Here is a 27,252-nt window from a genome sequence, read left to right on the forward strand (position 1 = left end):
GCCGCCAGCCCTTCCAGAAAGTACCTCCACAGCAGCCCGAACTCTGACCCAGACAGCCCAGCACCTTCTGATCTCTCCTCCGCACCGGTTAATTTCAGAATTGCTGCATTACAGCACGATCGGGGATGAACTTGAAAGAACACGCTCAACCCCTCCCTACGGTGACCTCCAGGGTCTCCGCCACGCGCTCTGCCCAAAACCGCGCGGGGGGGAAACCGGGCACCCGGCACGGCCGCCCTGACCTTCAGAAGGCGACGGGACCTGTGCGTGCACTCTGTGCCCAGTGTACCCCCCTCGCCTGCAAGCGGGTTGGGCGTGTCCCTGCGGCACGAATGCAGGGCGCCCTTCCCGCGCGTCGGACCGACAGCATCCCAGCCGGTTCTGGCTGTGTCCCCATCGGCCCTTCTTGTGCATCTTGGAATGAGCAACAGTCAGAGGAAGCCTTAAAGCCCCTGCCTCCGTCACGAACCCCACGCTGACTAGGAAGACCTTAGGGGCGCCTCTGTGTCACTGCCGTGTCATAAAACAGCTACTTCGAGAGGCCCAGGGCCTTTCAACAGGCTTAGCAGAGCACCGGGTACACCGTAAGCGCCTAATAAGCATTCGCTGCCGCCTCCTTTGGACAAGCCCCCTCCTCACCATATAATGTGGCCATACCGCGGTTGGCCGCTAACCGCCAGGGCACGCGGGCACAGGCAGGAGCGCTTCTCGGGCCACCAGCTCGGAGCCTCTAAGCAGGCCTCCCTGGCCTCCTGGGCAGCCTGACCCCTCCGGGCCGCATCGGGCATGCGGGCAGCCCTGGGGGCAGAGACTTGCACGGGCCCCCAGATCACCTCCTTCCCACGAGGAGTCACAGCGGGCACCGGTGGGGACTTCTGCTGCCCAACTCTCACAGGCCAAGGATCCACCAACCGCCCTCCAACAGATTCCAACTGCCGAGGCGGAGTCCGACCTCGTTCCCTTCGGCGCCGCTGACATCACAGTGCGAGCCTGGAATCTTCGCCGGACTGCACGTCACACGCCCCCCCTGCCCGGTCAGAGGCCTTCGTCTGGCTCGGTCTACGCTTCCCACCCACACGGGCACCTGGCCCCTTACACTCACCCACCTTCACCCCTCCGGGGATTCCGGGGGACACTCACTGGGTTTTTGGCACTGCGGGGGGACCCACGGCCAAGAGAGCCTGCAGACTTTCCAGCATGCTAACCACTCCGCAGAGAGAGAGAGAGAGAGAGAGAGAGAGAGAGAGAGAGAGAGGCCAGTGCACAGTTCTAGAGCACGACTGTCTACGACAGTGGCAGTGAATGAGCTCTCTGTAAAGTGAGGTTTCAAGATCAGGGTAAAAGTGAATCCAAAGACAAAGTGGGTTGTCCATTGAGGGTCCTTGTTTCTATTTAAAAAGCCAAAACGCGTGTGTTCGTGTGCGTGTGTGGATGTCCTAACGCGACCCGCAATTGACAACATCCCAACTCTTCCCGGCCGGGCTCACTGTGACGAGATCACAGCTGCCTTCCTCCTCCCTCTTCCGCTGCGGGACCACACTCCCCGCGCGTTGACTTCCTCGCTGCGTCCTTCTCCCTGGGTCCCGCGGAGCTTCGCACCGGCAGATCTACGTCCGTGTATTTCCTCGTCAAACCTGCCACTCACGCAACGCATGCTCTAGAAAGCTCTCGAGACCACTTCATCAAGGACACAGAAGAGTATCTGCCCACAGATGTATCCACAGGGCCGGCCACGCTGCCTCTACTCACCGGGACAGGATCGTTATCAAGTATAACCACGGGGAAGTATTTCCAATACGGCTCCCAGGCTATTCCCTCCACGCTTGTGTCCCAAATAAGGAACTAATTCTTTAAACACACCTAAGGCAGAAAGCAACATGAGCCAAATCTCGTGTCCAAAGATGTACGTAAATATGACTTTGATATTTTCCCCCTAGCTACTCAAATGCAGTAACATTAATATGTTGTTTTGCAAACAGTTCTGTACGACCCATAACTTGCCAACATTCACGGAGGGCTTGCTACGTAATGCTGCGTTTTACGTCACTTAGCGACATAAATATAATTCTAATACGCGATGCTTCCAACTGCCCTAGGAAGGAGAAAGGAGGAAGCCAGTGCACAAAAACCGTAGACTCCTAGACTCTAAGACACAGTTGCCCCAGCCCCCAAACTCACTTCACAAGAGTCACTGCTTTCGAGATGTCCTTGTCTCTCGACGCCCCACTCGCGGACATTTTTACAGTAAGAACTTGCCAACAGACAACTTCTTAGTCCTTCAAAACACTTCACCTTGACTAGTCAGGCAGGCTGTTCTCTGATGTTTTTATCTGTTCTCCATGCATTAAATAACCAGTAAGGTGTGCCATGCCTGCCTCATTTATTATTGATATTTTATGATTATCCGGTTTCCTCTCAAAGTCTCTCAGTATAAAGAGTTCCATACTGAAGAGCCTCACAACTACTGCAGTATTGAACCCAACTTTATGCTGGTTGCAGTAACCATTGTTATATGGCAGATGTCAGAAAATGAAGGAGAAAATCGCTTTTATGACCATACTTTTAAATTTTTTTTTAACGTTATTTGAGAGAGAGAGGGAGAGAGAGAGAGAGACAGAGTGTGAGCAGGGCAGGGGAAGAGAGAGAGGGAGGCAGAATCTGAAGCAGGTTCCAGGCTCCGAGCTGTCAGCACAGAGCCCGACGCGGGGCTTGAACTCGTGAACCGTGAGACCATAACCCGAGCCGAAGTCAGATGCTCAACCGACTGAGCCACCCCAGGGGCCCCTATAATCAATACTTTTTTTTAAAAGCGGACACCACGATCAGGGTATGCTGAGCAAAACAGGTGGCTGAGACTGGTCTGTGCTTTCCGTGCTGTCCTTTTCTCTGTTCACCACTCACCCGGCCCCGGCCGTCTCCATAGGCCTCGCCAGGGACAGGAACGTCAATCAAGAAAGTAACTCTAGCTGAGGTCTCAGGCCGTGGTAGCAAACACGGACAGCAAAGCAGTCCCCCCGCCGCCAGCCCTCACTGCCGCCCCACCCACCTCTGCAACCCACGTTACACCCTTTCTCAACTGGACACTCGAGAGAGCCAGCGGCCACCTAAAGGAAGTGACCCTGCACTATCACCCTCCTGGCCTCTGGGACTTCATTAACAAGTTGTACCACTGTAGGGGCGCCCGGGGGGCTCAGTCGGTGAAGCGTCCGACTTCGGCTCAGGTCACGATCTCAACAGTTCCTGAGTTCAAGCCCCACGTGGGGCTCTGTGCTGACGGCTCGGAGCCTGGAGCCTGCTTCCGATTCTGTGTCTCCCTCTTTCTCTCTGCCCCTCCCTACCCTCAAAAGTAAATAAACATTTAAAAAAAATGTTAAAAGAACGTTGCAACCTGTACTCTTCCTGTTCAAGACCATCATTACACGCACACGCGGTTTAAGACACTGGGAGAAAGTTAACAGGGTCACGTATGGGGAGGGGAATTTCTCCCTTTATGCCGAACGTTGTTCACATCAATGAGTCTTCTAAGTGAATAATTACGACACGAGAAAGGAATGTCAACAGTAATAAAAAGCTATCAGAAAACGAACCTCTTCTGCATTCCTAACCTTTATTACAAACTTCTCGCTCACATTCACCAAATCCAAAACTTGGTAGCTCTCCTGGGCTCCTTCTTTCCCTCACGTGTGAAATTTTAGAAACAAACACATCTTTATCAATTTGAATCCCTTAGCATCGTTTACATCTATTCTCGCCACCCCGTCCCCTCTACCTTAATTTGAGCCGTCATCATGTCGCTCTACGGCAGTCTACTAACCGGCTTCCTGTCCTTCACCTTGGACCCGCCACCCCCACCCCCGACTCCACCCTTGGCATTGCTTCCACACTTCCAGAACCTACACTAAAAAGAAGGAAGCAAGCCGGCCAGCCAGCAAGCCACGGCACAGGTTTAACCCGTCCAGCGATGCCTTCCGGTTTGTGCAGAATTCAATCAACTCAGTCTGCCCAGGACACCTGCCAAAACATCATCTCCCACCATGTCCCCCACTGTCCTCCATGTTTTTCTAAGAATAAGCTTCTTACGCCTCCCTCGATCTTCCATGATTTTGTTCATGCTATCTCCCTTAGCCTGGAATGTGCCTCCCTTTCCTATCTCCGCTGACAGGAAAATTACTTCTGATTAGGAACTCGAGCCAAGCGTCACCTCCTCCATCAAAGTCTTCTCCTTGTCCCTCAAATGGAAGGCTCCTTCCTCTGTGCTCAAGCTGCCACTGAATCAATAAAATCAAACAGGAGCCCCGTGTACTGGATGCCGTTGGTTCCAGGAACTTCAAACGTTGCGTGCATCCCATATTAACGCTACTTGGAGGTAGGCACCCTTCTGCATTTTATAACTTATAACATGTTGAAACCTCTCCCATGTGAGGAATGACAAAACAGAAGTCAGATGGGTTGGGTGGGAGGGCAGGAGAGCGAGAACTTGTCCAAAACCTTAGAGTAAAAGAGACCAGCTACCCACTAGGTTGCATCACTTTTATTAACGTTTCATTGTACTTAACTTGCTTAAATTTCTCCCTTTCTCTGCAAAATCCCAATCTTCTTGGGGACAGGGACTATTTCTGATTCATGCTTGGATCGTCAGGCCTAGTGCAGAGCTGGACACACAACTAGTCGCTGGGCAATGCAGCCACGTGAGTCAGGGAGGGCGCAGTCGGAGGGGGTACAGGCTTTGGGGTCACACACCATGACCGTGAACAGACGATTTCAGCTCCAAGCCTCAGTGTCCCCACAAGTGCAAAAGCAACGGAACGAACTTTGTATAAGGGCTACTGAAAAGATGTCATGAGACAACACAGATGAAGCACCTGACACACAGCCTGGAACACAGCAGATTCTCAAAAGTGCTGTCGATGGTTACAATATCAACGAAGAAAAAGAAACTCACGATAGGGGCAAGCATCAGCCGTAATGGCTAAGTTTTGCTGATGTAACAAACTATCCCGGCATCTTAGTGCTTCAAAACACCAAGGATTTATTTGCACTCACTCAACTTGCCCATGGAAGTCCTGGTAGCTTACCTCTACTTGGCTCTCACTCAAGAACTCAGAATAGGGGTGCCTGGGCGGCACAGTCGGTCGAGCGTCTGAATTCGGCTCGGGTCATGATCTCGCGGTCCATGAGTTCGAGCCCCATGTCGGGCTCTGTGCTGACAGCTCCGAGCCTGGAGCCTGCTTCGGATTCTGTGTCTCCCTCTCTCTCTCTGCTCCTTCCCCACTCGCACTCTTTCTCTCTCCCTCTCTCAAAAATAAAGATTAAAAAAAAAAGAAGAACTCAGAATAAAACCTCATATGGAACGTCACTGCCTACCATGACAGGGGAAGAGAACACAGTAAACCGTGAACTGGCTATTAAAGACACCTCACCTCCTTCCACATTTTATTGGTCAGGGCAAGCCACATGATCATAAGCTTGAAGGAGGGGGAGAAACGGAGTCTTGTGTTGACGACTGACCACAGGGGGAATGGAAAAGCATTTCTTAGAGTAGTAGGTGAACCGGGTGTATATACAAGTGGGAGGAAAGTTGAGGGTAGGCAGAGGGACAAGAACGGACAGGGGTCGGCACAGACCAAAGGGTAAGTCAGGTCTGGAGAGGGGCATCTGTGGTGTGGCATCATGTGGCTGAAACACAGGATATGTGGGGACTGCAGGAGCCCGGGCCAATCAACGAAGATAGGTTGACTCAGACTGTTGAGGACATTTATGCTATAACAACGGTCATATGTGTGGTGGGGACCCAGGAGATCGGAATGATATTTGGAATTAAGTATGATCATCATAGCGTTCTTGATATTCCAATAGGAAGTGTATTTATTCTGTTGTTACCTTGTCATAATTATTTTATTTACTGATTTTTTATTTTAGACAGGGTGTGAGCAGGGGCGAGGGGCAGAGAGAGAGAGAGGGTGGGAAAGAGAGAGAAAATCTCAAAGGCTCCTTGCTCAGTGCAGAGCCCGACGCGGGGCTCGATCCCACGACCCTGGGATGATGACCTGAGCCGGAACCAAGAGTCGGATGCTCAACCCACTGAGCCACTCAGGAGCCCCCACCTTGTCATAATTATACTCACTTTCTATTTTTCTTGCTTCACAACCTGGAAATAGCAACATAACTTTTTTCAAAGTATTGTTTCCACTTAGATGGAGAAAAAAGTTAACTTCCAGAAATCCACTGACAATAGGACCTAAAGATGTGCACACCCATCACCACAAAGAAAGAGCAGCTTCTCCTCACTAGAAAGGGTTACACTACACACCCCCGTCCTTGCCTGAGTGTAGACAATGAAGCTTTTTTTTTTTTTATTTTTTTTTAACGTTCATTTATTTTGAGGGAGAGAGATAGGGTGAGCAGGGGGAGGGACAGAGAGAGAAGGAGACACAGGATCAGAAGCAGGCTCCAGGCTCCGAGCTGCCAGCACAGAGCCCGATGCGGGGCTCGAACCCACGGACCGCGAGATCGTGACCTGAGCCGAAGTCAGACGCTCACCCCACTGAGCCACCCAGGCGCCCCTCCGACTTCAAGTCTTAATGAAATGTCTTCTCGTACAAACAGCTGAGGGCCCACATCAGTGTTCCAGTCAGTCCCAACACTGTTCCTAACCCCCGCTCCGCTTGTAACTCTCTCCTAAAACCATGTTCTTTTCCACGGAACGAAACGCGGGTGTTTGTTTCTCCACCTTTTCCACTGCCAGAGGCAAGACTCGCCACTCATACTAGCTAAGCAAAAACAAAACAGAACAACCAAAACAAAAGGTGTGCAGCTCTGAGGCCGTCACCCAGCCCCGTGGCTAACTGTGTGCGAAAGAGAAGTACGGGACCGCTGTACGAAACCACGGAGCTCTTCAGGGCACCTGTTACTACATTATGACGGAGCCTGTCCCCACCGTCAGGACACACGGGACCGACAGCATGCCCGCCCCTCTGCTTCACCACCGCGGTGGAACAAGAAAACTGCATCACCTGTGGTCCTGCCAGTCCTGAGGACAGACCCTGAGCAGCACTGATGGGGTCGAATCCTTGGCCCAGATGACGGGACACTATGGAGTGCCAGCCCCGATTCCCAGGCCTTCTAACGCAGCAGGAGAGGAAGGCCTGCCACCAGAGGGGCGTGGGAAAGAGAGAGAAGCAGTACGTACTAACCCGTAGGATTCTCTCTCTCTACACCACCAACTTCTCGTCTCTTGAGTAAACACCCGCTAGCTTATCAGCATCGTAAGTGCAGCCATCACGTATGTTCATTGCCTTGAAAGCAACAGGAAGAAAATTCTCGATAAATATTAATCCAGTTTGTCTAAGAAAGCCTGCCACAATGTTTGGATCGAGCGAGCTACGTTTGTTTTGTACGACTGGGAGTGCAATAAAATAAAGATCACGCACCGAGGCGTAACAAAGATCACGCGCTGTTTGGCTTATTCGATCTCGTTCATTCAAACTCAAGTCTCTTTCCCACCATATGAACACTTGCCTGATTCTGTTTGAAAATTATACTGTTGGGAGGGCCTGGGCGTCTCATCCGGTTAAGCACCTGACTCTCGATTTCGTTCGGCTCAGGTCATGATCTCTTGGTTCACGAGATCGAGCCTCATACTGGGCTCTGCACGGACATCGAGAGCCTGCTTGGGATTCTCACCCTTCTCTCTCTGCCCCTCCCTTGCAGGCGCACGCACAGTCTCTCTCTCTCTCTCTCTCTCTGTCCTCTCTCTCTGTCGAAATAAATAAACATTTAAAAAAGAAAATTATACTGTCCTCACAATTTGCTGCAGACAGCTTCAGTTGGTTTCCAAGATCGGATACTATCCTTCCCTACTTCTTTTCCACGCTCCTATACCCCCTTTCCCTAGTACTGACACATACATCGTAAACGTGTGAAAGACAAATTTCATTTAGGGTTCCGGAAGTCGCCCGGTATGCGGAACAATACCACTAGGAACGAATGCCCGCACAAGGGCATCGCGCTAAGTGACCTACTCTGAACCTGAAAGTGGACCAAATGAGCCCCATGTTGCCCCAACAAGAGTAGAAAGTACTTTTTGGTGTGAAATCTGCGTTCTTCCCCTATTTCTCTGAACGACTGCAACCCGAGGGGAGGAGCTTTTCATTCCCTTCCCCAACCCCACCATGTAAATAAACGTCCGGGGCACTTTCCTCTTCCACAGATGCTGTGAAACCGTCTTCGCATCCGAAGATGAGGTGAGAGGTACAGCTGTATGGCTTTGTCCCGCCGAGACGAACGCTGGTTTAAAGCGTACGTTACAAGACTACTAACACAGCCAGCAAGAGAAAGTCGCCTGGCTGTTATTTCTTTCATGAATAACCATAAAAATACCTAGGCATCCACACATCAGAAACTAAACCCTACCATTTTAGCAAGTAAGGCATAAATTCAAGCAGAATGACATAAGAGCTATCAGCAAAGTCCTTGATTACATGTGCAATCGGAGACAATGCTTACAGCTGAAGGTGCATTCAAATCTGACACACGACGCATCTAAAAATTCAAACAGAAAAGGATATTTTCTCTTTACGTAGGAGATCGTTGCTCCTTTATACCTACTTTTCCTGCACGCAGGCATCCTTTCAACCGAAAACCAAATCTCTCGCTTTGTTTTCGTTCCTCGTATCACATGGTGAACTAGAAGGGAAGGTTAGTTTCCCAGCAGCAGCTGCCTCTTCAAGAGTAATGTTGTATGTTCTTTGTGCGTGTTTGGATTTTTATTTACGGTTCACGCTCTGTAACTCACTGGCCAACGAACCGACAACTTAGTTGATTACAGTCAAGACATCTCCTACTCGTAGACGCTGAGGAAGCCCACAGAACTGTAAAGTGGAGGTTGTAAAACGTATTATTTGCCACAACTAAGCGTGGAACTACCTAAGTGAGTCCATATGAGAGTTCCTCATCTGAGCAGGAATACGAAAGTGAAAGACATAGGAAGATTTTAATTAACAACTGTACCCCAGCCTTTAGTTCCCTCCCTTCAGCCTCAGCCTCCTATATTTACTAACGCCCACTTATTATTTTGACTCATCTATCCAACAAACATTCAGATGCAGTTTGAACTGAACTCAACATCTCCCTCCCCAGGCCAGCCCTTCTCCTGGGACCCTTTCCTCCACGCCCATACGTGAAACCCGGAAGCCGTCCTGTGTTCCCAGCCACCCTCCCATCTCTGACACGTGCAGCCACAGCCCCAAGTTGTGCTAACTGTGGCACACAGACATCTCTCAAGTGTTTCCGCGCGTCCCATCCCTTCTGTCACTTAGGGTCCCACGCACTTCTGGACTCTTTCTCCACTCTAACCACTCGGTCTTAAATTCTGCCCCTCCAAACCACTGCTCACAAACGCCAAGTAATCCTTGTAAATGCTACTTTTATGCTTCATGCTCCCCTCCTTAAAAACCATTAGCCAATTCTCATCATTTGGAGATGAAGCCGAAACGGTTAAAAGAACGAAGCCCAAAGTTAGTAGAAGAAAGAAAGTAACAAAGACTACTGCAGCAATAAATGAAACGGAGATTAAAAACACAACAGAAGCGATCAATGAAACTAACAGCCGGTTTGTCGAAAAGATGAACAAAATTGGCATACCTTTAGCTGAACTCACTGGGGAAAAAAGATAGGGTACTCAAAATCAGAAATGCAAGAGATGTTACAACTGATACAACAGACATACAAAGGGGCATAATAGACAGATATAAACAATCCTATGCCAACAAACTGGACAACCTAGAAGAAGAAATGGGTAAATTCCTAGAAACGTACAACCTACCAAACTGAGTGATGATGAAATGGAAAATGGGAGCTGGCAAGAAGACTGCGTCAGTCACCAAAAACCTCCCAGCAAACAAAAGCCCACAAGAATTAATAACAATCCAGGGGCACCTGGGTGGCTCGGTAGGTTAGGGGTCCAACTTCAGCTCAGGTCACGAGCTCACGGTCCCTGAGTTTGAGCCCCGCGTCAGGCTCTCTGCCGTCGGTTCAGAGCCTGCTTCAGATCCTCTGTCTCCCTCTCTCTCTGCCCTTCCTTGGCCCTCTCTCAAAAATAAATAAACATTTAAAGAAAATCCACAAATCCATGTGATAGACTACAGTAACAAAATGAAGGATAAAAATCATACGATCATCTCAATAGATGGAGAAAGCGCGTGTGAGGAAATTCAGCATCCATTTACGATGAAAACGCTCAACGAAGCAGATACAGACAAAATGTACCTCAACGCAATAAAGACAACACATGACAAGCCCCCAGCTAACATCATACTCCACGGTTAAAAGCTGAAAGCTTTTCCTCTAAGATCCGGAACAGACAAGGATGTCCACAGTTTTGGAAGCTCCAGCCAGAGCAGCTGGGCAACAAAAAGAAATAAAAAGCATCCAAGTTGGAAAGGAAGAAGTAAAACTGTCACTATTTGCAGATAACATACTGTTATACATAGAAAATCCTAAAGACTCCATCAAAAAACTGTCAGAATACGCGAATTCAGTGAAGGTACGCAATACAAAATTGGAATACAAAAATCAGCTGTTTCTATACACTGATAACAAATTATCAGAGAGTAAGAAAACAGTCCCATTTACCGCTGCCTCAAAAAGAATAAAATACGTAATAAAATCAACCAAGGAAGCAAAAGACTGCCCGTCAAAAACTACAGGACATCGGTGAATGGAACGGAAGAGAATACAAATAAATGGAAAGATACTCTGTGTTCACACGTTAGAAAAGTTAATATAGTTAAAATGTCCGTACTACCCCAAGCAACATACAGATTCAATGAAATCTTCGTCAAAACCCCAAGGGTACTTCTCACGGAAGTAGAACAATCCTGAAATTTGTAGGGAACCACAAAGGACCCTGAATAGCCAAAGCAACCTTGAGGATAAAGAGCAAAGCTGGAGGCATCACACCCCTGATTTTTCAAACTATATTACAAAGCTGTAGTAATTAAACCAGTATGGTGCTGGTATAGAAACAGACACATGTATCAATGGAACAGAACAGAGAGCCCATAACTCAACCCATGCATATAGGCCACTGATTTATGACAAAGGAACCAAGAACATACAATGGGGAAAAGACAGGCTCCTCAACACACGGTGTTGGGAAAATTGGACGGCCACATACATGCAACAGAACGAAACTGGACCACTGTCTTACATCATAGACAAAACTTAACTCAAGATGGATTGAGGACTTGAACATAAGACCTAAAACCATAAAACACCTAGAAGAAAACACAGGTGGTAAGCCCCCTGACGTCAGTCTCAGGATATTTTTAAATCTGACACCAAAAGCAAGGCAACAAAAGCAAAAATAAATAACTGGGACTATGTCAAACTAAAATACTTCTGCACTGCCAGGAAAGCATCAAGAAAATGAAAAGGCAACCGACTGAATGGGAGAAGATATTTACAAATCATGTATCCCGTAAGGGGTTAATATCTCAACTATACAAAGAACTCCTACAACTCAATAGCAAAAACAATCTGATTAATAAATGGGCAGAAGATCTGAACACACATTTTCCAAAGAAGATAGACAGATGGGCAACAGATCCATGAAAAGATGCTCAACCTCGCTAACTGTCAGGGAAACGCAAATCAAAACCACAGTGAGATATGACCTCACACTCGTTAGAACAACTATTATCAAAAAGACAAGAAATAACAACCGTTGACAATGACAGAGACAGAGAGGAAAAAAAACCTTTGTGGAATGTAAACTGGTGCAACTATGATGAAGTACAGTATGGAAATTCCTCAAAACATTAAAAACAGGGGCGTCTGGGTGGCTCAGTCAGTTGAGCATCTGACTCTTGATCTCGGCTCAGGTCATGATCTCATGGTTTGCGAGACAAATCCCGCGTCGGGCTCTGTGCTGACAGCGTGCAGCCTGCTTGGGATTCTCTCCCTCTCAAAATAAACAGATAAACTTAAAAATAATACCTATAAAAAGATTAAAAATAATAGAACTACCATATGCTACAGAAATCCTACTTCTGGGTTTTTATCGAAAGAAAACGAAAAATACGTCTGCACTCCCATATTCACTGCGACAATATTTACAACAGCCCAGATACAGAGACAACCTAAGTGTCCACGGGTGGGTGAATAGGTAAAGAAATTGTGGTGCATATACACAATGGAATACTACTCAGCCTTAAAAAAAAAAAAGTCATCTTGCGATCTGTAATAATATGAATGGACTTCAAGGGCATTTTGCTAAGAGAATTAAATCAGAGAAAGAAAAGTACAACAGGATCTCTCTTATATGTAGAGTCTGAAAACAAAAACTCAAACTCATAGATACAGAGAACCGATTGGAGGTTGCAACAGGCAGAGGGGTAGGGGTGAGAAATGAGTGATGGGCTTTTTGTGGCGTTTTTTTTTTTTTTTTTAGCTCAAATATATTGAATAAAAATTTAAAAACAAAGCGCATCTCTGGTACATGCAAAAATAAATAAATAAATGTCAATATGGCTTCTAAGTATCTGATCCCAAATCACCTCTTCAGCTTCACCCCCCACCACTCAGCTCCCTACTTGAAACTCCAAGCGCCAGGACGTCCATGGTAGGTCCACGGGTGGTCCTGCGCGTGTCTCGTGCCTGGCCTTGACTCTTGCAGGACACCCTTCCTCCCACCCCCCTTCTTCCCCACCTGCTGGTTAACTCCTACTTGTCCTTCAAGACTCGCCGTGACCCATTCCGGTAGGTTTTCCCCCAACACACCAAACCACCAAAGCCATTATCAGGTGTTCTCCGATCTTGTCTCTGGAACCGAGACTTGCCTTCCTCTGTTCACTGTTCTATTTCCAGCACCTAGAGGAGTTTCTGGCACACAGGAGGCACTCGCTAACTATCTGAATTAAATGAAGCGGGACGGAGAACACGTTAAAACCCCTGCTCAGACTCTGGGGAGTCTCCTGATGAAACAGAAACAAGGAATGCTAAGCGTGGGAACTGTTCGTTGTCAAGAATGGGATGAAACAGGAATCCAAGCAAAACGTTCAATCCATTGGGCGGAATTTGCAAAAATACATAGAAAATAAATAGCCTCACCCCATTCATTATTTTAAGACAAAGCAAATTTGATAAGGTAGCTAACTGTCATAACAATTAGGCGAAACCTATCATTTTACGCGTCAGTGTTCCAAATACACGTTTTATGCAGACACTCTCAACAAACTCTTGCTGGATGTTTCTGATACCGAAGAGATGAAGAGAAGTTTGGATATCTTCCATATGTGACACGCAGAAGCAAACGGCAAAGATTATCCGGCTCTGATGAAAGCAGTGAGATTATTATCACTTTGTGGGTTTGATAAAAGAAGAAGAAAAAAAAAGCGATGACACGGCATCAGATTTGTGAGTCCGATATTCTTTTACGTATGACACTTAAAGTTGTCTCTTGAAACTCCTTTTAGCAAAGCAGTATTTTGGGCATAAGAACAAGACTTAATTCAGTTCAGGTTAATTTTATCAGCTTACCCACCACCCAGTGTATTTTGCTAACATTCAAGTGTCTTTTCACTTTTCTGCTGCTCTGGCTCGGCCCCTCCCTCCGTGTCCTCTGCCTGAGTTCACACCATTCCCCGTCTGTGGTCACTTTCATTTTCTGGTTCCTGCGATCTAACCCCCTGGGTCTGCAGCATCGCAGGGGAATGTATGCATCACACCCTGAAGACCAAAGTGGAGGGAAAGAAAGAAAGCAAAACCTATTTTCATTGATTCACGTTAGATTTTGTAATCCTGGATTTTACCCACAGACTTCAATTTTCTTCCTTCAGTTTTTACGCCCGATTTGCAGCTTGGCAACACTGGCTTTCTAGTAAGTTCCCTGAACTTCATTTCCTCTGTTCTTCCCTCCAACGGCACACAAGGCATTCTCCAGGTCAGCTGTGTCATTTGTCCCTATCCGCACGACACGGGACGCAAGTCAGCAGAACTGAATGTAAGCCGTGCCTGGCACGTCTAGTCTCCTTACCCGAAACCCTGTCGGGAACCAATCTATAAAATTATTCTGAAAATAAGTGCTGTCTTCAGTACAAGGCCCAGTCCCAAAGAGGCCGAAGCCCCCTAACCATAGTCAGCAAGGTCCCAGGAAACAGCCTTCAACAGCCACTGCGTGATTTCAGGAAATAGCAGCTCCTTGGCAGCCACAGTCAACACTCTTTAAAAGACAATGGCATCTCTTCCCCAAGTGGTTTCACTTCTTTGGAGAAGCATTTTCTTCAGACAGACAGCCTAACGGGGGTGGGCCTTCTGTGGGAGATTCTAAAGTTTGTGTTAGCAAATTACAAAATACAGGTTAACACATCCAGAAGAGGCAATGTCATTGCTACAAGCACAAATTCGTGTCCTACTAGCAAATTATTACACGGCCACCGAATGTCCGAAGACTAGCTTCCTTCTAGCACAAATGCATTTTGCCAACAGACGACGAATCACGATCGGTTTCTCCCGAGTCCCACAATTCAGAACGCACTACGGTTTCCTCCACAAATGACCCAGCGGGTTCCTAAACAATAGAGAAAAAGGCACACACGATATAGTCCACCACCCGTATTTTCACAAAAAGTTCTCAACGCCATTCAACTGTCTGAGATCATTTTTTCAACGTATGCTACTGAAAAGATCTTACTTTCGAATTACCCCGGCAGACGTCTCTCGCGTGGATGCAGAACGAGTCGGTGCTGTTCCCGTGTTAGATGCCCAGGATCAACACGGAGGGCGCGGCTTCAAGCAAACGTATCTTCCTACCAGAAGGGTCTGTAGTAACACAACACTGACCTTTTCCCGGATGCGCTTTCCCACGTGCGGTTACGTCTGCACCAAACCGAAATGCCGGAGCAGCACAGGTTCAAGCGCGGCAAAAGCCTGAAAGGGCACAGGTTCCCCTGGAAGGAAGAGTCCCTGCGCATCACCTGACTCCATCAGGCAAGCGGGCCCCTTGCGATGGCAAAATGCTGAAGGAGGCAGGGCCGCGACTTCGGGAAGGGGTCAGCCTTAGGAACCGCGGTATCGACTGCGATGCCACACCTCTTCAGCTCCATAGGAACAACTTACGTCTGGCCAGCCATCGGCCGTCTGTACCCAAGGCGGGAGGGGGAGGGGAAGCGGGAGCCTGCAGCCCTGCTCCTTGGCAAGTCTGGTACCCACGGACGGCCCTCCGGCTTGCTGGGAGTGAGGGGTTTCTCAGTAAGAGGATGCTCCGAGCCGAAAGAGGGAAAGCCCCGGGCCAGCCAGGGCCCACCGGTCAGCCTACCCAGGGCACATGTGACTAAGCCGAGGGAAGCGTCAGCCAAACACAACATCCACCTTTTGCCACTTGAATTTCAATACAGTTGACACACGGTGTTGTTAGTTTCGGGCGTACGATACAGAGAGTCAACGCTTCCGTACGTTCCTCAGGGCTCATCGGGATACTCTTTAATCTCCATCACTTATGTCCCCCACCCCCCGTCCAACCTCCCCTCACGTAACCATCAGCGTGTTCTCTATAGGGAAGAGTCACTTTGGGGGTTTCTTTTCTCCTTTCTTCATTTGTTTCTTAAGTTCCACATACGAGCGAAATCATACGGTATTTGTCTCTCTCTTATTCCGATTTAGCATCATACCCTAGCTCCAAGCCTGTTGTTGCAAATGGCAAGATTTCATTCTTTTTTGCGGCCGAATAATATTCCATTGTATATTCATACCACGCCTTCGCTATCCATTCATCCACCGATGGACACGTGGGTTGCTTCCCTAATTTAGCTATTGTAAATAGTGCTGCTATGAACACCCGGGTTCATGTATCCCTTGGATTTAGTGTTTTTGTACTGAGTAAATACCCAGGAGTTCAATTACTGGATCGTAGGGGAGCTCTGTTTTCAACTCTCTGAGGAACTCCCGTATCGTTTTCCATAGTGGCTGCACCAGTGTGCATTCCCAACAACAGTGCAGCAGGGTTCCTACCTCTCTACATCCTCGCCAACATTCGTTGCTTCTTGTGTATTTGATTTTAGCCACTCTGACAGGTGCGAGGCGATAACCTCATTGTACTTTTGATACGCATTTCCCTAATGGTGAGTGGCACTGAGCACTTTTTCATGTGTCTATTGGCCCTCTGGATGTCTTCTTTGGAGAACTATCTCCCTGTCTTCTGCCGGTTTTAATCGGATTACTGGTTTTGGAGATACTGAGTTGTAGAAGTTCTTTATATATTTTGTATACTAACCCTTTATCAGATATGTCATTTGCAAATATCTTCTCCCATTCGGCTGTTTGCCTTTCAGTTTGTTGACTGTTTCCTTTGCTGTGCAGAAGCTTTTTATTTTGATGCAGTCCCAACAGTTTATTTTTGCTTTTATTTCCCTGGCCTCAGGAGACATATCTGGAAAAATTTTGCTATGGCCCATGTGAGAGACATTACCAGCTGTGGTTTCTTCTAGGATTTTCATGGTTTCAGGTCTCACATTTAGGTCTTTAATCCATTTTGAGGTTTTTCTGGTTTTTTTTTTTTTTTTTTGGTTTTTTTTCTGTATGGTATAAGAAAGTGGTCCAGTTTCATTCTTTTGCATGTATATGTCCGGTTTTCCCAAAACCATTTGTTTAAGAAACTATCTTTTTGCCATTGAATATTCGTTCCTGCTTTGTCAAAGATTAATTGACCATATATTGTGGGTTTTATTTCTGGGTTTTCTCTTCTGTTCCATTGATCTGTAGGTCTACTCAGTATTACACTGTTTTAATGACTACAGTTTTGAAATATACCTTGAAATCTGGAATTGTGATACATCCAGCTTTAGTTTTTTCTCAAAAGTGCTCGCAAAATCAATCTTTTTTAAATTTATATTTATTTCAAGAGAGAGGGTGAGAATGAGCAGGGAAGGAACACAAGAGAGGGGGAGAGAGAGAATCCCAAGCAGGCTCCGTGCTGTCAGCATAGAGCCCAGCGCAGGGGTCAAAACCATGAACCATGAGATCACGATCTGAGCCTAAATCAAGTCAGACACTCAACCGACTGAGGCACCCAGGTGCCCCACAAAATCAGTAAATAATAAAGAATAAACACCACTGCCCTTCTGCCTTTAGGATCCACATGTATTTGCATACTTCTCCGTAGTGAAGCAGACTGTCGACAGTGGAATAATCACACAAAAATTAAGGCTGCTTTTCCCTAAAATAAGTTACATATATTAATTAAATGTTAGAAAAGTGACCAATAAAACCATCAGAAGAATACACTGAGCCTGCTTCTCTGATAACATACAGACATATACGTACACACTGTGTGTTGTTACATGTGTTTGCTACATTGGTAAATCGGCTACGTAAGAAAACCAACTACATTTACAGACCACATAACTGTAGTAATTTGGAGGTTTTCTTACTCTACGATGGCATAACAAAATGCTAACTTAGAAGTTACACAGGCAGAAAAGAAACTGGGGCAGAATTCACCCCGATAGCAACCCTCGAGTCTAAATCCCAGAGCCTGCATCTGGCCCGAAACCTGCCCATTCCGCAAACACAGAAAAGGCACTTGAAGATTCTCCAGACGTGGTCCTGTGTTGCCCATCTGTATTAGCCTCCTTCTCCTCCCACCACAGCGGCTCACGTCCATGTCAGACATAAAACCGGCTGCAGTTCACGTGCAAATAGCCTGCCTTCCTGGAGGAGACAATGGTCTACTGTGAAGAAAGGACCAGGAACAGAGAGGGGGGAAAAAAGTCACTTGAGCCAGAAGATCCAAGAAGCACATGGCTCTCTTCCACAAGAGGGGGTTCAGGACCCCTCAAGTTATATCTACACATGAGTCAGCCCTGCCCCTTGTCCACCACCTTGACCAGATACCATCCCTGGGGCAAGACTGTGGTGATCAGTACTGGCCTCCCGTCCTCTTGTAACAGCCTTGTTCACGTGAGCTTCACGGCCAGCGGCGTGAACCCTCCGACGAGGTGTGAAGGACGACATGGGCTGGATAAGCATCAAAGTGCAAAAAGTCAAAAGCAATGCTACGTGGGTAATAACCAGAAGAACCTCTGAGTGCAGACGGGCCGTGGGCCCGTGCCCTGCTTAGCATGGGAGCGATGTGTAGGGTACTGATCAAGTGTAGACGAATCTTCAGAATCAGACAAACCCGGAGCGCCCCGGACAAGTTACTGAAACTGGTGTGGTGTGGCATCTAAAATCCCTAGATGACGGGGAGGTTGTAGGGATTACATGAGGGGACATATCTGATCAGCACCCAATGTGAGCTATCCTGCCCTATCGAGGCCTCAACATACACTGAGCTACAATCCTGCAATGGAGAATCCCTTTCAAAAATGCCAAGACACATTGTAACCTTTCCCTATTCGTATCCCTTCACACATGGCCATTACTCGTGTTGTTTTCCTATCAATTCTTATTCTCTACTTTAAAAAAAACTGGCTCAGTATTCTGGGCCATGACACTTTTTTTTTTAACCATGGACCAGTGTCTGTGTCCATGGAATACAGACACCAGATTGTTTACTTTCGTGTCTCCTCTCCCACCCTGACGCCACCCCAGCAGCGCGTGAATATGGGGAGGTGACGACGGGGAGGAGAAGTGGAAGAGGAAAGGGGCGCCAGGGGGGGTGCAGTCGGGTGAGCGTCCGACTTCCTCTCAGGTCATGATCTCGCTGTTTGTGAGTTCGAGCCCCGCGTCGGGCTCTGGGCTGACAGCTCGGAGCCTGGAGCCTGCTTCCGATTCTGTGTCTCCCTCTCTCTCTGCCCCTCCCCCGTTCATGATCTGTCTCTCTCGGTCTCAAAAATAAATAAAACTTTTTAAGAAAATTAAAAAAAATAAAATAAATAAACATAAAAAATAAATAAATAAAAGTATGAATTGCCTATAATGCTCACAACATACATTTCAGAAGGCCAAAAGGCATTCTTCTGACATTGAAAAGACCTTCTGTCTTTCGAATCTGGCAAGCTGTGTGGGATCCTCATCTGTAAAGGAATATGGGAGGTTGATCGAGAAGACCAAATCCCAGACGCAGAGAGGCCTCTCCCTCGTCTGTCACACCCACTGTTACTAACCGATAGGTTATTTTCCTAAACTGTTTTCCTTTCTTCCCGGGAGAGCTAGGCCGTGGTGCCCAGCTGTTTTGTCACACATCAGGCTAGATGTTATTGTGAAGGTACGTTTTAGATGCGATGGACATTTAAATCAGGCGACTCTGGGTAAAACAGAGGACCTTCCGTAAATGTGGTGGGCCTCGTCCAATCAGTCAAAGGCCTTGAGGGCAAAGACTGAGGTTTCCTCCGAGGAGGAATTCTCAAGACTGCAACACAGAAACCCTGCCCAAGTTTCCAGCCTGCTGCCCTACAAAATTTGGACTCTGAGACTGCAAACACTAGCGTTTGCCTGAACTTCCAGCCTGCCCTACAAACTTTAGATTTGCCAACCCCCACAATCACGTGAGCCAACTCCTTAAAGTGAGTCTGCCTGTCTCTGTGTCTCTCTCTCTCTCTCTCTGTGCTCACACCCCCACAACTGGCTCTGATTGGAGTTGGTCTGTTTCCCCGGGCGGCCCGAACTAACACGCTTCCTCTCCGCCCTAAATACCTAATAAAATCCGTATGGTAGAACACGCACAAGTATGTACGCACGTGCACGCACACGCACGCACACACACAGGGGAGCCAGCAGAAAACACCTGCTGCTGACAAGTTTACGCCAGAAAGAAACCCTGTAAAGGAAGACATTCCTTTATGATCAACTTAGATCTAAGGGACTCTCATGCCCTGTGCCTTCTAACCTATGGCACAGGAAGTGCAGAGAGGAGGAGGAGAGAGAGACAGGAAACCAGAGGAATCTAAACACTGGCAAAAAGCAAATGCTTGGGAGCGCCTGGGGGCTCAGTGGGTTGAGCATCTGACTTCGGCTCAGGTCACGATCTCACAGTTCGTGGGTTCGAGCCCCGGGTCCGGCTCGGTGCGGACGGCACCGAGCCTCCTTCTGATTCTCTGTCCCTCTCTCTCTACCCCTCTCCCTCCCTCCCTCCCTCTCTCAAAAATAAATAAACATTTTTTAAAAAAAAAAGCAAATGCTTGAAATATCATCAAAGAAAGCACGTTACAAACATACGCTTTTAAAAATGGCACAAAATCATGAAAACATTTTAAAGAACGATGAATTGGTAGCTGGGAATACATCACAGAAGATAAAGCCTCCAGAGTTCAGTGACTGCAACTTACTAATAAGGTGGCCTCTCAATCTTTCACTTGAAAGCAGCTTATTCTTCTTGCTTGATACACGGTGCTGAACCCCACTTATCTGGAGTATAAGCCAATGACGAGGTACGTCAGCACAACAAACAAAAACGACTGTAAATGATAAAAACCTCCAATCATCAGGATTTTAAGAGACTACTCCAGAGTTAGAACCTTCAACTCCAGAAATCAAGAGAACAGTACCACCCTGGGATCAGCTTCGCCCCAGTTCTCTCCGTGTTCAGAGGCCTCATGATGTAACCTGACATTTTTTTCCCCTTATATATTCAGCGAGGATTACCATCAGTCCCTCACCGGGATGCACGGAGGCTTAACTACAATAATCCAGGCAAAACGTTCAGGACAGTGCCTGACACAGAAGTTCCGTTTACTTCTATCCAGAAAAGGGTCAGCGATATGAGTCTGCTCTGATTTGGGAGTCACGGTGACATACATCATTTCCAAGCAAAGTTTCAAAGGCTTCTACCCAAAATGGTTCATTTTTTTCAAGTGCGGCACTTGAAAAGGTGCCGAAATCCACTAAACTGGTCTAAACCTCCAGGATGACAGATTATAGAGATTCTGCAATTACGTTTTCCTCAGAGTAACGAGAACGGCAACGCTCTCAATACTCGAACTGCCAGACTTAAAAAACAAAAATCCACATATTGAAAAGACCCCTTACTTAACTGAAAGCAGACCTTTGTGTTAAAAAGGCAGACTTTTGTCCCAGTTAGAACCCCTGATACCACGATTGTCACGGGGTGTGTGTGTGTGTGTGTGTGTGTGTGTGGTTTTTTAAATACAGAGATAAATGACTTTACCCTATTTCAGGATTTTTAATGTGCAAGTGGGTAGATGGTGTGGGAGGGCGTGATGAGTAACCGTGGAGAGAACTTTTGCAGAGCTCCTAAGAGTCGAAAAGTTAGGCTGTGCAGGGAGAGAGCGGGAGAACGAGCGAGATAGAGAGAGAGAGAGAGAGAAACACTCGACGGAATCAGCTAGAACACAGAGAAACTTAATTACAAAGGGCCCATGGCATAGCACGTGTTCTTTGTTCCCCTTAGACAACAACATGACAACAAAATTAGGAAAAAAATTCCAGAAAGCTGCCTGCCACCCAAAGTGTGACCTTAACAGCACATAAGGTTCCACGGAAAAATGTTTCTGGCAACCTGGGGCTCGTAAATATCACCATCGTCCTGCATTTGGAAAGCCAGGAGTCGCGTCATTTGAATGACACGTTCAAACCGAAACCTTTTATTTTCTTAATTAGATATAAATTAATTTATACACTGTCCAAGTAAAGCAGGAAGAAACATTAAAAACTCCTTTCAATTAGCCCAGTTTGGAGTTAGGAGGTTTCTCTTAATTAAAGCACACTTGAGAATTTTAATCAGCTGAGAAGCAGCAATTGCTTTCCATTTAAAAACTAACAAGAATAAATTGTTATCATATTAAATCATTTTTCCTGTAGCAGTTTCATTTTGGTTTCAATTAAACCCCACTGTCGATATAAAGAACTCAGTCGCAATGAGGAAGAATCGCCCGTGAGCCACTCGTTGCATCCAAAACCACTTCACGTTCCTTGAAACCTTTAACTTCAGTACAAAAGCAGGGAATCCAAGCGTGGCTATTTCAACATTGATTTGAACGTACTTGGAGCTGTAATTATGGGGAAAACGGATTTTAGTCATTCCATGCAATTTAACATATAATGACTTGCAGGAACCAAACAGACTTGTCCTGGCTCCTTCCCCTGCCTTCTGCTGAATGAATGATCAAGGGACGTAGGTGTCTGGATGGAATAGAAGTTTCTCCAGGTAGATCTCTGGAGCCTTTATTTTATCTGGATGAAGATTAAGCAAAGCCTCCCACCGTCTGTACTGCCCAGGAAGCGGGGCTGAAGTAGAAGAGCGCGGTTGGCGGGGGTCAAGCTTTCCATGATGGACATGAGCACATCCACAGTCAACTAGGTCCATTGAAATATCCATACTACTTGGGTTTTAACAGTCATATTGAGATATAATCCACACGCCACATAACTAACTCATTTAAAGTGTACAATTCGATGGTTTGTGGCATATTTTTTTCAACTGTGGTTAAAAAGTATGTAACAAAACTTGCCATTTCGACCATTCATTTGTTTTTGTCCTATTTTAGAGAGACAGACACAGCGCATGTGACAGGGGAGAAGGGCGGAGGGAGAGACAGAATCTTAAGCAGGCTGCACCCTCAGCGGGAGCCCGACGCAGGACTTGATCCCACGACCCTGGGATCATGACCTGAGCCAAAGTCAAACGTCAGATGTCCACCCAGGCCCCCCCATTTCAACCATTTTTAAGCGTGTACTTCAGTGGCAGTCATTACGTTCACGATGTTGTGTGACCGCTGCCATAGGGTTAGGGTTTCAAAACTTTTTCACCACCCCAAACAGAAACTCTGCGACCATTAAATAATAATTTCCTATTCTCTCCTCCCCCCACCCCATGGTATCCTATTCTACTTTCTGTCTCAATAAATTTGCTGGATAATCTGTATAAGTGGAATCACACAATATTTATCCTTTTGTATCTGGCATAATGTGTTTGAGATTCATCCATGTGGTGGCATGTGTCAGAATTTCTGTCCTTTTTAAGGCTGAATAATATTCAACTGCATAGATAGATAGACCCTATTTTGTTTATCCATTCATCTGCTGATGGACACCTGGGGTGTTTGGACCCTTGGCTGTTGTGAGTCATGCTGTGATGAACATTAACATTCAAGTATTTGTTCTAATCCCAGGTTAGGGTTCCTTCGGACCCATACCTAGGAGTGGAATTGCTGGGTCACGTGGTAATTCTATGTTTAGCATTTGAAGAACCACCAAACTGTTTGCCCTTCTGGCTGAACTGATTTATATTCCCAGCAGCAGCAAACAAGGGGTTCTAAGTTCTCCACATCCTTCCCATTTTACCGATTAGAGCTATCGTAGTAGGTGAGAGACGCTATCTCGTTCTGCTTGTGATTTGCATTTTCCTAATGACTGATGACGAGCATCTCTTCGTGTGCTTATTGGCAATTTGTTTATCTTCTTTAGAGAAATATCTATCCAAGTCCTTTGATCATTGTATAATTGAGTTGTCTTTTTGTTGTGGAGTTATGGAAGTTCTTTGTATCTTTTCTGGATATTAAACCTTTATCAGATTTCCAAGTATCTCCTCCCACTCCATAGGTTGTCTTTTCACTTGCTTGATAGTGTCCCCTCAACACACAGAAGTTCTTCATTCTGATGAGGCCCAATGTATCTATTTTTTTCTTTTGTTGCTTGTGCTTCTGGTGTCCTATCTAGAATCCACTGCCCACAGCAGTTGTTTGTGAAGGAAGTCTGTCCTTACCATGCTTTGTTCCAGTTGTTATCCTACATCCCATGCTGACAAGGCTCCCGTCCCGAGCGCCATGACTAACCCTGGTAGGATGCCTTTACAGAGCGTATTTGGAAAAGAAATTTTTTTCTGCTGAAAATTCTTAGAGGAACGTATACTTGACTACCCTATCATTGTGATACAGATAGGGAAAGAGGTGAAGTAATCTCATGGAAAGCATGATGCCTGCAGCCTACAGAAAGATCTATGGTGTAGGGCCGTTCTACGCACGGAGAGCGGGTCTTCTGGGTAGAAAGGGGGAAGAATAAAGGCAATCTTGGGGAGACAGAAGAAAAAGCACAGCTCTTCCAGAATCAGCTGGAGGGAGTCCTTATGTGCACCGAGTCTAACGCTCTCTGTCTAGCTCTCCTGCAAATCAGTCCAGTGCGACGCATTTTCTTTTAACAGTAACTATTGCCATCAAAATAACTGCGCTTATGTTTTCCTGTGTAGTGTGTGTGAGGCCAACGTTTTCTTTTGATCAGATAGAGGAAGGTTCATTTCAGCTCAGCCACTTGGCATTTCATTAATGCGTGCATCATCCTTAATGTCTACCTGGGGGAAGGGGTGAGACATTTAAAAAAAAAAAAAAAAAATCAATCCTCTTGGCATTGGCTACAGTGAGACAATTTGAACAATAACGAACTGTCATCAGTCATCTCCTTCCAAAAATAAACGGGGCCTTATCGGCATCAGTACAGATTTATTGATTACAGTATGTCTGAATTAAATAATTTCCCACATTTTTATTACCCGATGAAATGTTATAGAATCATAGATAAGTAATATTACACACGTAATTTAAAACTATTATGAAGAGTGAAGAGGGGAGAAAGGAGACGACCCTCCAAAGCAGTGTGTGTGATCTAGGAAGTGTCTTACAAACGTCTGTCAGATATTTAGATCTCTTCAAAAAACCTAACTTCTTTTTTTTAAGTTTATTTATTTTGAGAGAGCGAGGGAGAGAGCGCGCAAGCGGGTGAGGGGCAGAGAGCAAGAGAGACTGAGTCCCAAGCAGGTTCTGTGCCATCAGCACAGAGCCCGACGTGGGGCTCGAACCCATGAGCGGTGAGATCATGACTTGAGCCGAGATCAAGAATCAGACACCTAACCGAGGCCCCTGAAATCCAACCTTAACAAAAGTAACCTCAGATGCAGAAGTGGGGTACAAACCACCACCACCACTAATGCTCCCAAGGGGACGGTGACATAACTATTTATTTACAGAGGGCGCCAAGAGGCTGAGCTAAAGGAGGCCCGCTAAGCAGGGGGCCACAGAAGCTAGGCTGCTTTCCAGTCCAAGGACGCAGAATTCCGGGCCGAGTAGAAAGCTCCGGAGGGAGGCTGAGAAGTCAAACGTCAGCTAACAGCTAGTCAGAGTGCCTGGACCACGGAGACGGTGGGACCTCTCTCCCTGGAAAGAGCTTTCCTTCCGCTGTAACTTAACAAACTTCCTACACACCAGAGACTCACTGCTTGGAGGACGAGAGCCCTAAAGAAAAGACAACTGTGCCCTGCACCTTCCCGGTCGACAAGAAGCCGTAAGGGGAGGGCTCGCCGTAATCACCGTATTTCAAAAAGCCACCCAAGCTGATCCTCTCCATTAAGTTAATGTCCCGGACACACAGCTCCGAAGTGGCCTCTCCACGCCCTGTGCTGCCACAGGAACAGACACCTGGGGACCTCAGGAGCCCGGTGGCTTCGGTGCAGAAGAGGGTTAGGAGGGACGTGAAGGTTGAAGCGATGGGGTCCCTCCTGGGAGCGGGAAGGAGCACTACAACAAAAATGATCTGCCTCGGTATCTTGAGAAAGGTGGGATCTCTTTGGTAGAGACATTATCAACTTTCTACTTACAGGCTAACCCCTTCTTCGTAATTACAGAAATTACAGGCTGGAAAAAAAGCAAAGAAGTCTCCTTGGAAGAAAGAAAGAATGTGGTAATTAACAAAAGCAACCAACAAATAAACATTTAAAAACCCAGCATTTATGTCTCCAAAGGAAACAGGGAACAGGAGTTCGGAGGAGTACTGGAGAAAAGGCATGGTTTAGATCATTTTTCTTTATAAAAATTCCTCTTCTCACACAACCGGTATGTCCCTGAAGCTATGTATAAAAACGGAATCCTTACCAATCGAATTCAAAACTCCGTTTTCTTTTTATTTTTTTATTTATTTTTTTCCTTTTGATTTCGGCTCAGCTCATGCTATCACTGTCATGCTCCACACTGGGCGTGAGCCTGCTTGAGATCCTCTCTCCCTCTGCATTTTCTTTTTAATTGTATCAGTGGAACTATTGCTTTCCAAAAATGACTGTCCTGAGTGGTTCTCAAAGTAAAGATCGCATCAGCAGGTGCTGGGCCCCACTCTCAGAGTTCCTGGTTCAGTAGATCTGGGGCGGGACCCAGGGCACTGGTAGAACCTCTACCTTAGGCCAGCTTGGCCAATTCCGAGGTGTTTGTCTGGCGTGGGGTGCGGGATGTGCCTGCAGCACCGGCCAGGTCAAGTTCATCTGTGCTGGTGGAGTTATCACGTCACGAGTTGCCACGCTGCAGGTGCTGGCTGGTCCTTCCAAGAAAGAACACGGCTCGCTCGGCAGAAGGAGCCCGGGTGTTTTGGGAGAAAGACCCACCGCTGGCCCTCAATCCCGCGTGACCATGAAATGCTGGCTTCTCATGCAAAACAAGGGCAAAACACCCTGCTGTTTCCGGATTGTACTAAATAGTAACAAACGACCTTGCTCCGGACGGTATGCACTGTGAGTGTTCATAAAGTACAGGGAGAGAACATACATTGAACAGAAATGAGAAAGAAAGCAAAAGAGGAGAGGAAAATACGATAGCGGAAATAGGGATAAGAGGAAACTCACGCTGCAGAACGTGACCCACACACTACAGATAAGCCACCGATTTGACTGTAAACTTCCGGCAGTATGGCAAAAGTGCAAACTGCTCATTCACACCGCTCAGGGTCCACAGAACGAAAGCAGACTGTTTGTTCTGGGCAAACGGAACACTATTCCCGCTGTCCGGAGAATGAGCGCATTGACAGGGTCACAGGCCGCGGTCCGGGTGGGTCCGCGGGTCTCTGGCCTGTCTTAACTCAAGCCTGGATGTGGCGATCATCGCTCTACGGTGCCTCCTGAAAGTGGGGTCCAAACCCCCCCACCACCACCACTTAAACGAAGACCCACTTGCCTTAATCAAGAGTGGAGAGAGAGGGGGCAGGGAACATGCTAGAACCGCCAAGCTGCACACCGAGTGGAACCACCCCACCTCCGCCGAGAAGCGGCGAGTGTCTTCCCCCCGGGCAGGGGAAGTCTTCTCCTTGGAAAAGGGCTTGGATTCATTCTGGTGGAGACACGAGCAGGTGAGTGAGAACCCAGAAGAAGCAAGTGTCCTGGGCGCACGCCTCGCATAGAGAATGGATTTCTGAAAGGCATCAGAAGAAGGTAATATCCCCAAAGGGAGCTTCCTTGTTATAATCTTTGTGAGGAGCAGTGGTTATTATTTTTATCATTTTAGGAGACTGAACGGAGGCACCAATTTAGTCTTGGCATAAACACACCAT

General features: G+C 46.9%; 1 protein-coding gene across 4 annotated transcripts in view; it reads right to left on the reverse strand.

Annotated features, from left to right (window-relative positions):
* Positions 1-27,252, reverse strand: part of PDE10A (phosphodiesterase 10A) — a 369,960-nt gene that overhangs the window by 237,304 nt on the left and 105,404 nt on the right. The window contains exon 1 of one of the 4 annotated variants that reach the window (XM_042987508.1): positions 834-1,224. The exons of 2 other annotated variants lie outside the window; for them this stretch is intronic. In XM_042987508.1, the coding sequence (XP_042843442.1) occupies positions 834-978 (145 nt within the window). In that variant the 5' untranslated portion in view covers positions 979-1,224. Of the gene's footprint in view, positions 1-639; positions 1,225-27,252 lie in introns of those variants that run through there. One more of the 4 variants, XM_007097244.3, reaches the window with a different exon arrangement.

The sequence above is a fragment of the Panthera tigris genome, chromosome B2 (genome assembly GCF_018350195.1).
Source record: "Panthera tigris isolate Pti1 chromosome B2, P.tigris_Pti1_mat1.1, whole genome shotgun sequence".
NCBI lineage: Eukaryota > Metazoa > Chordata > Mammalia > Carnivora > Felidae > Panthera > Panthera tigris.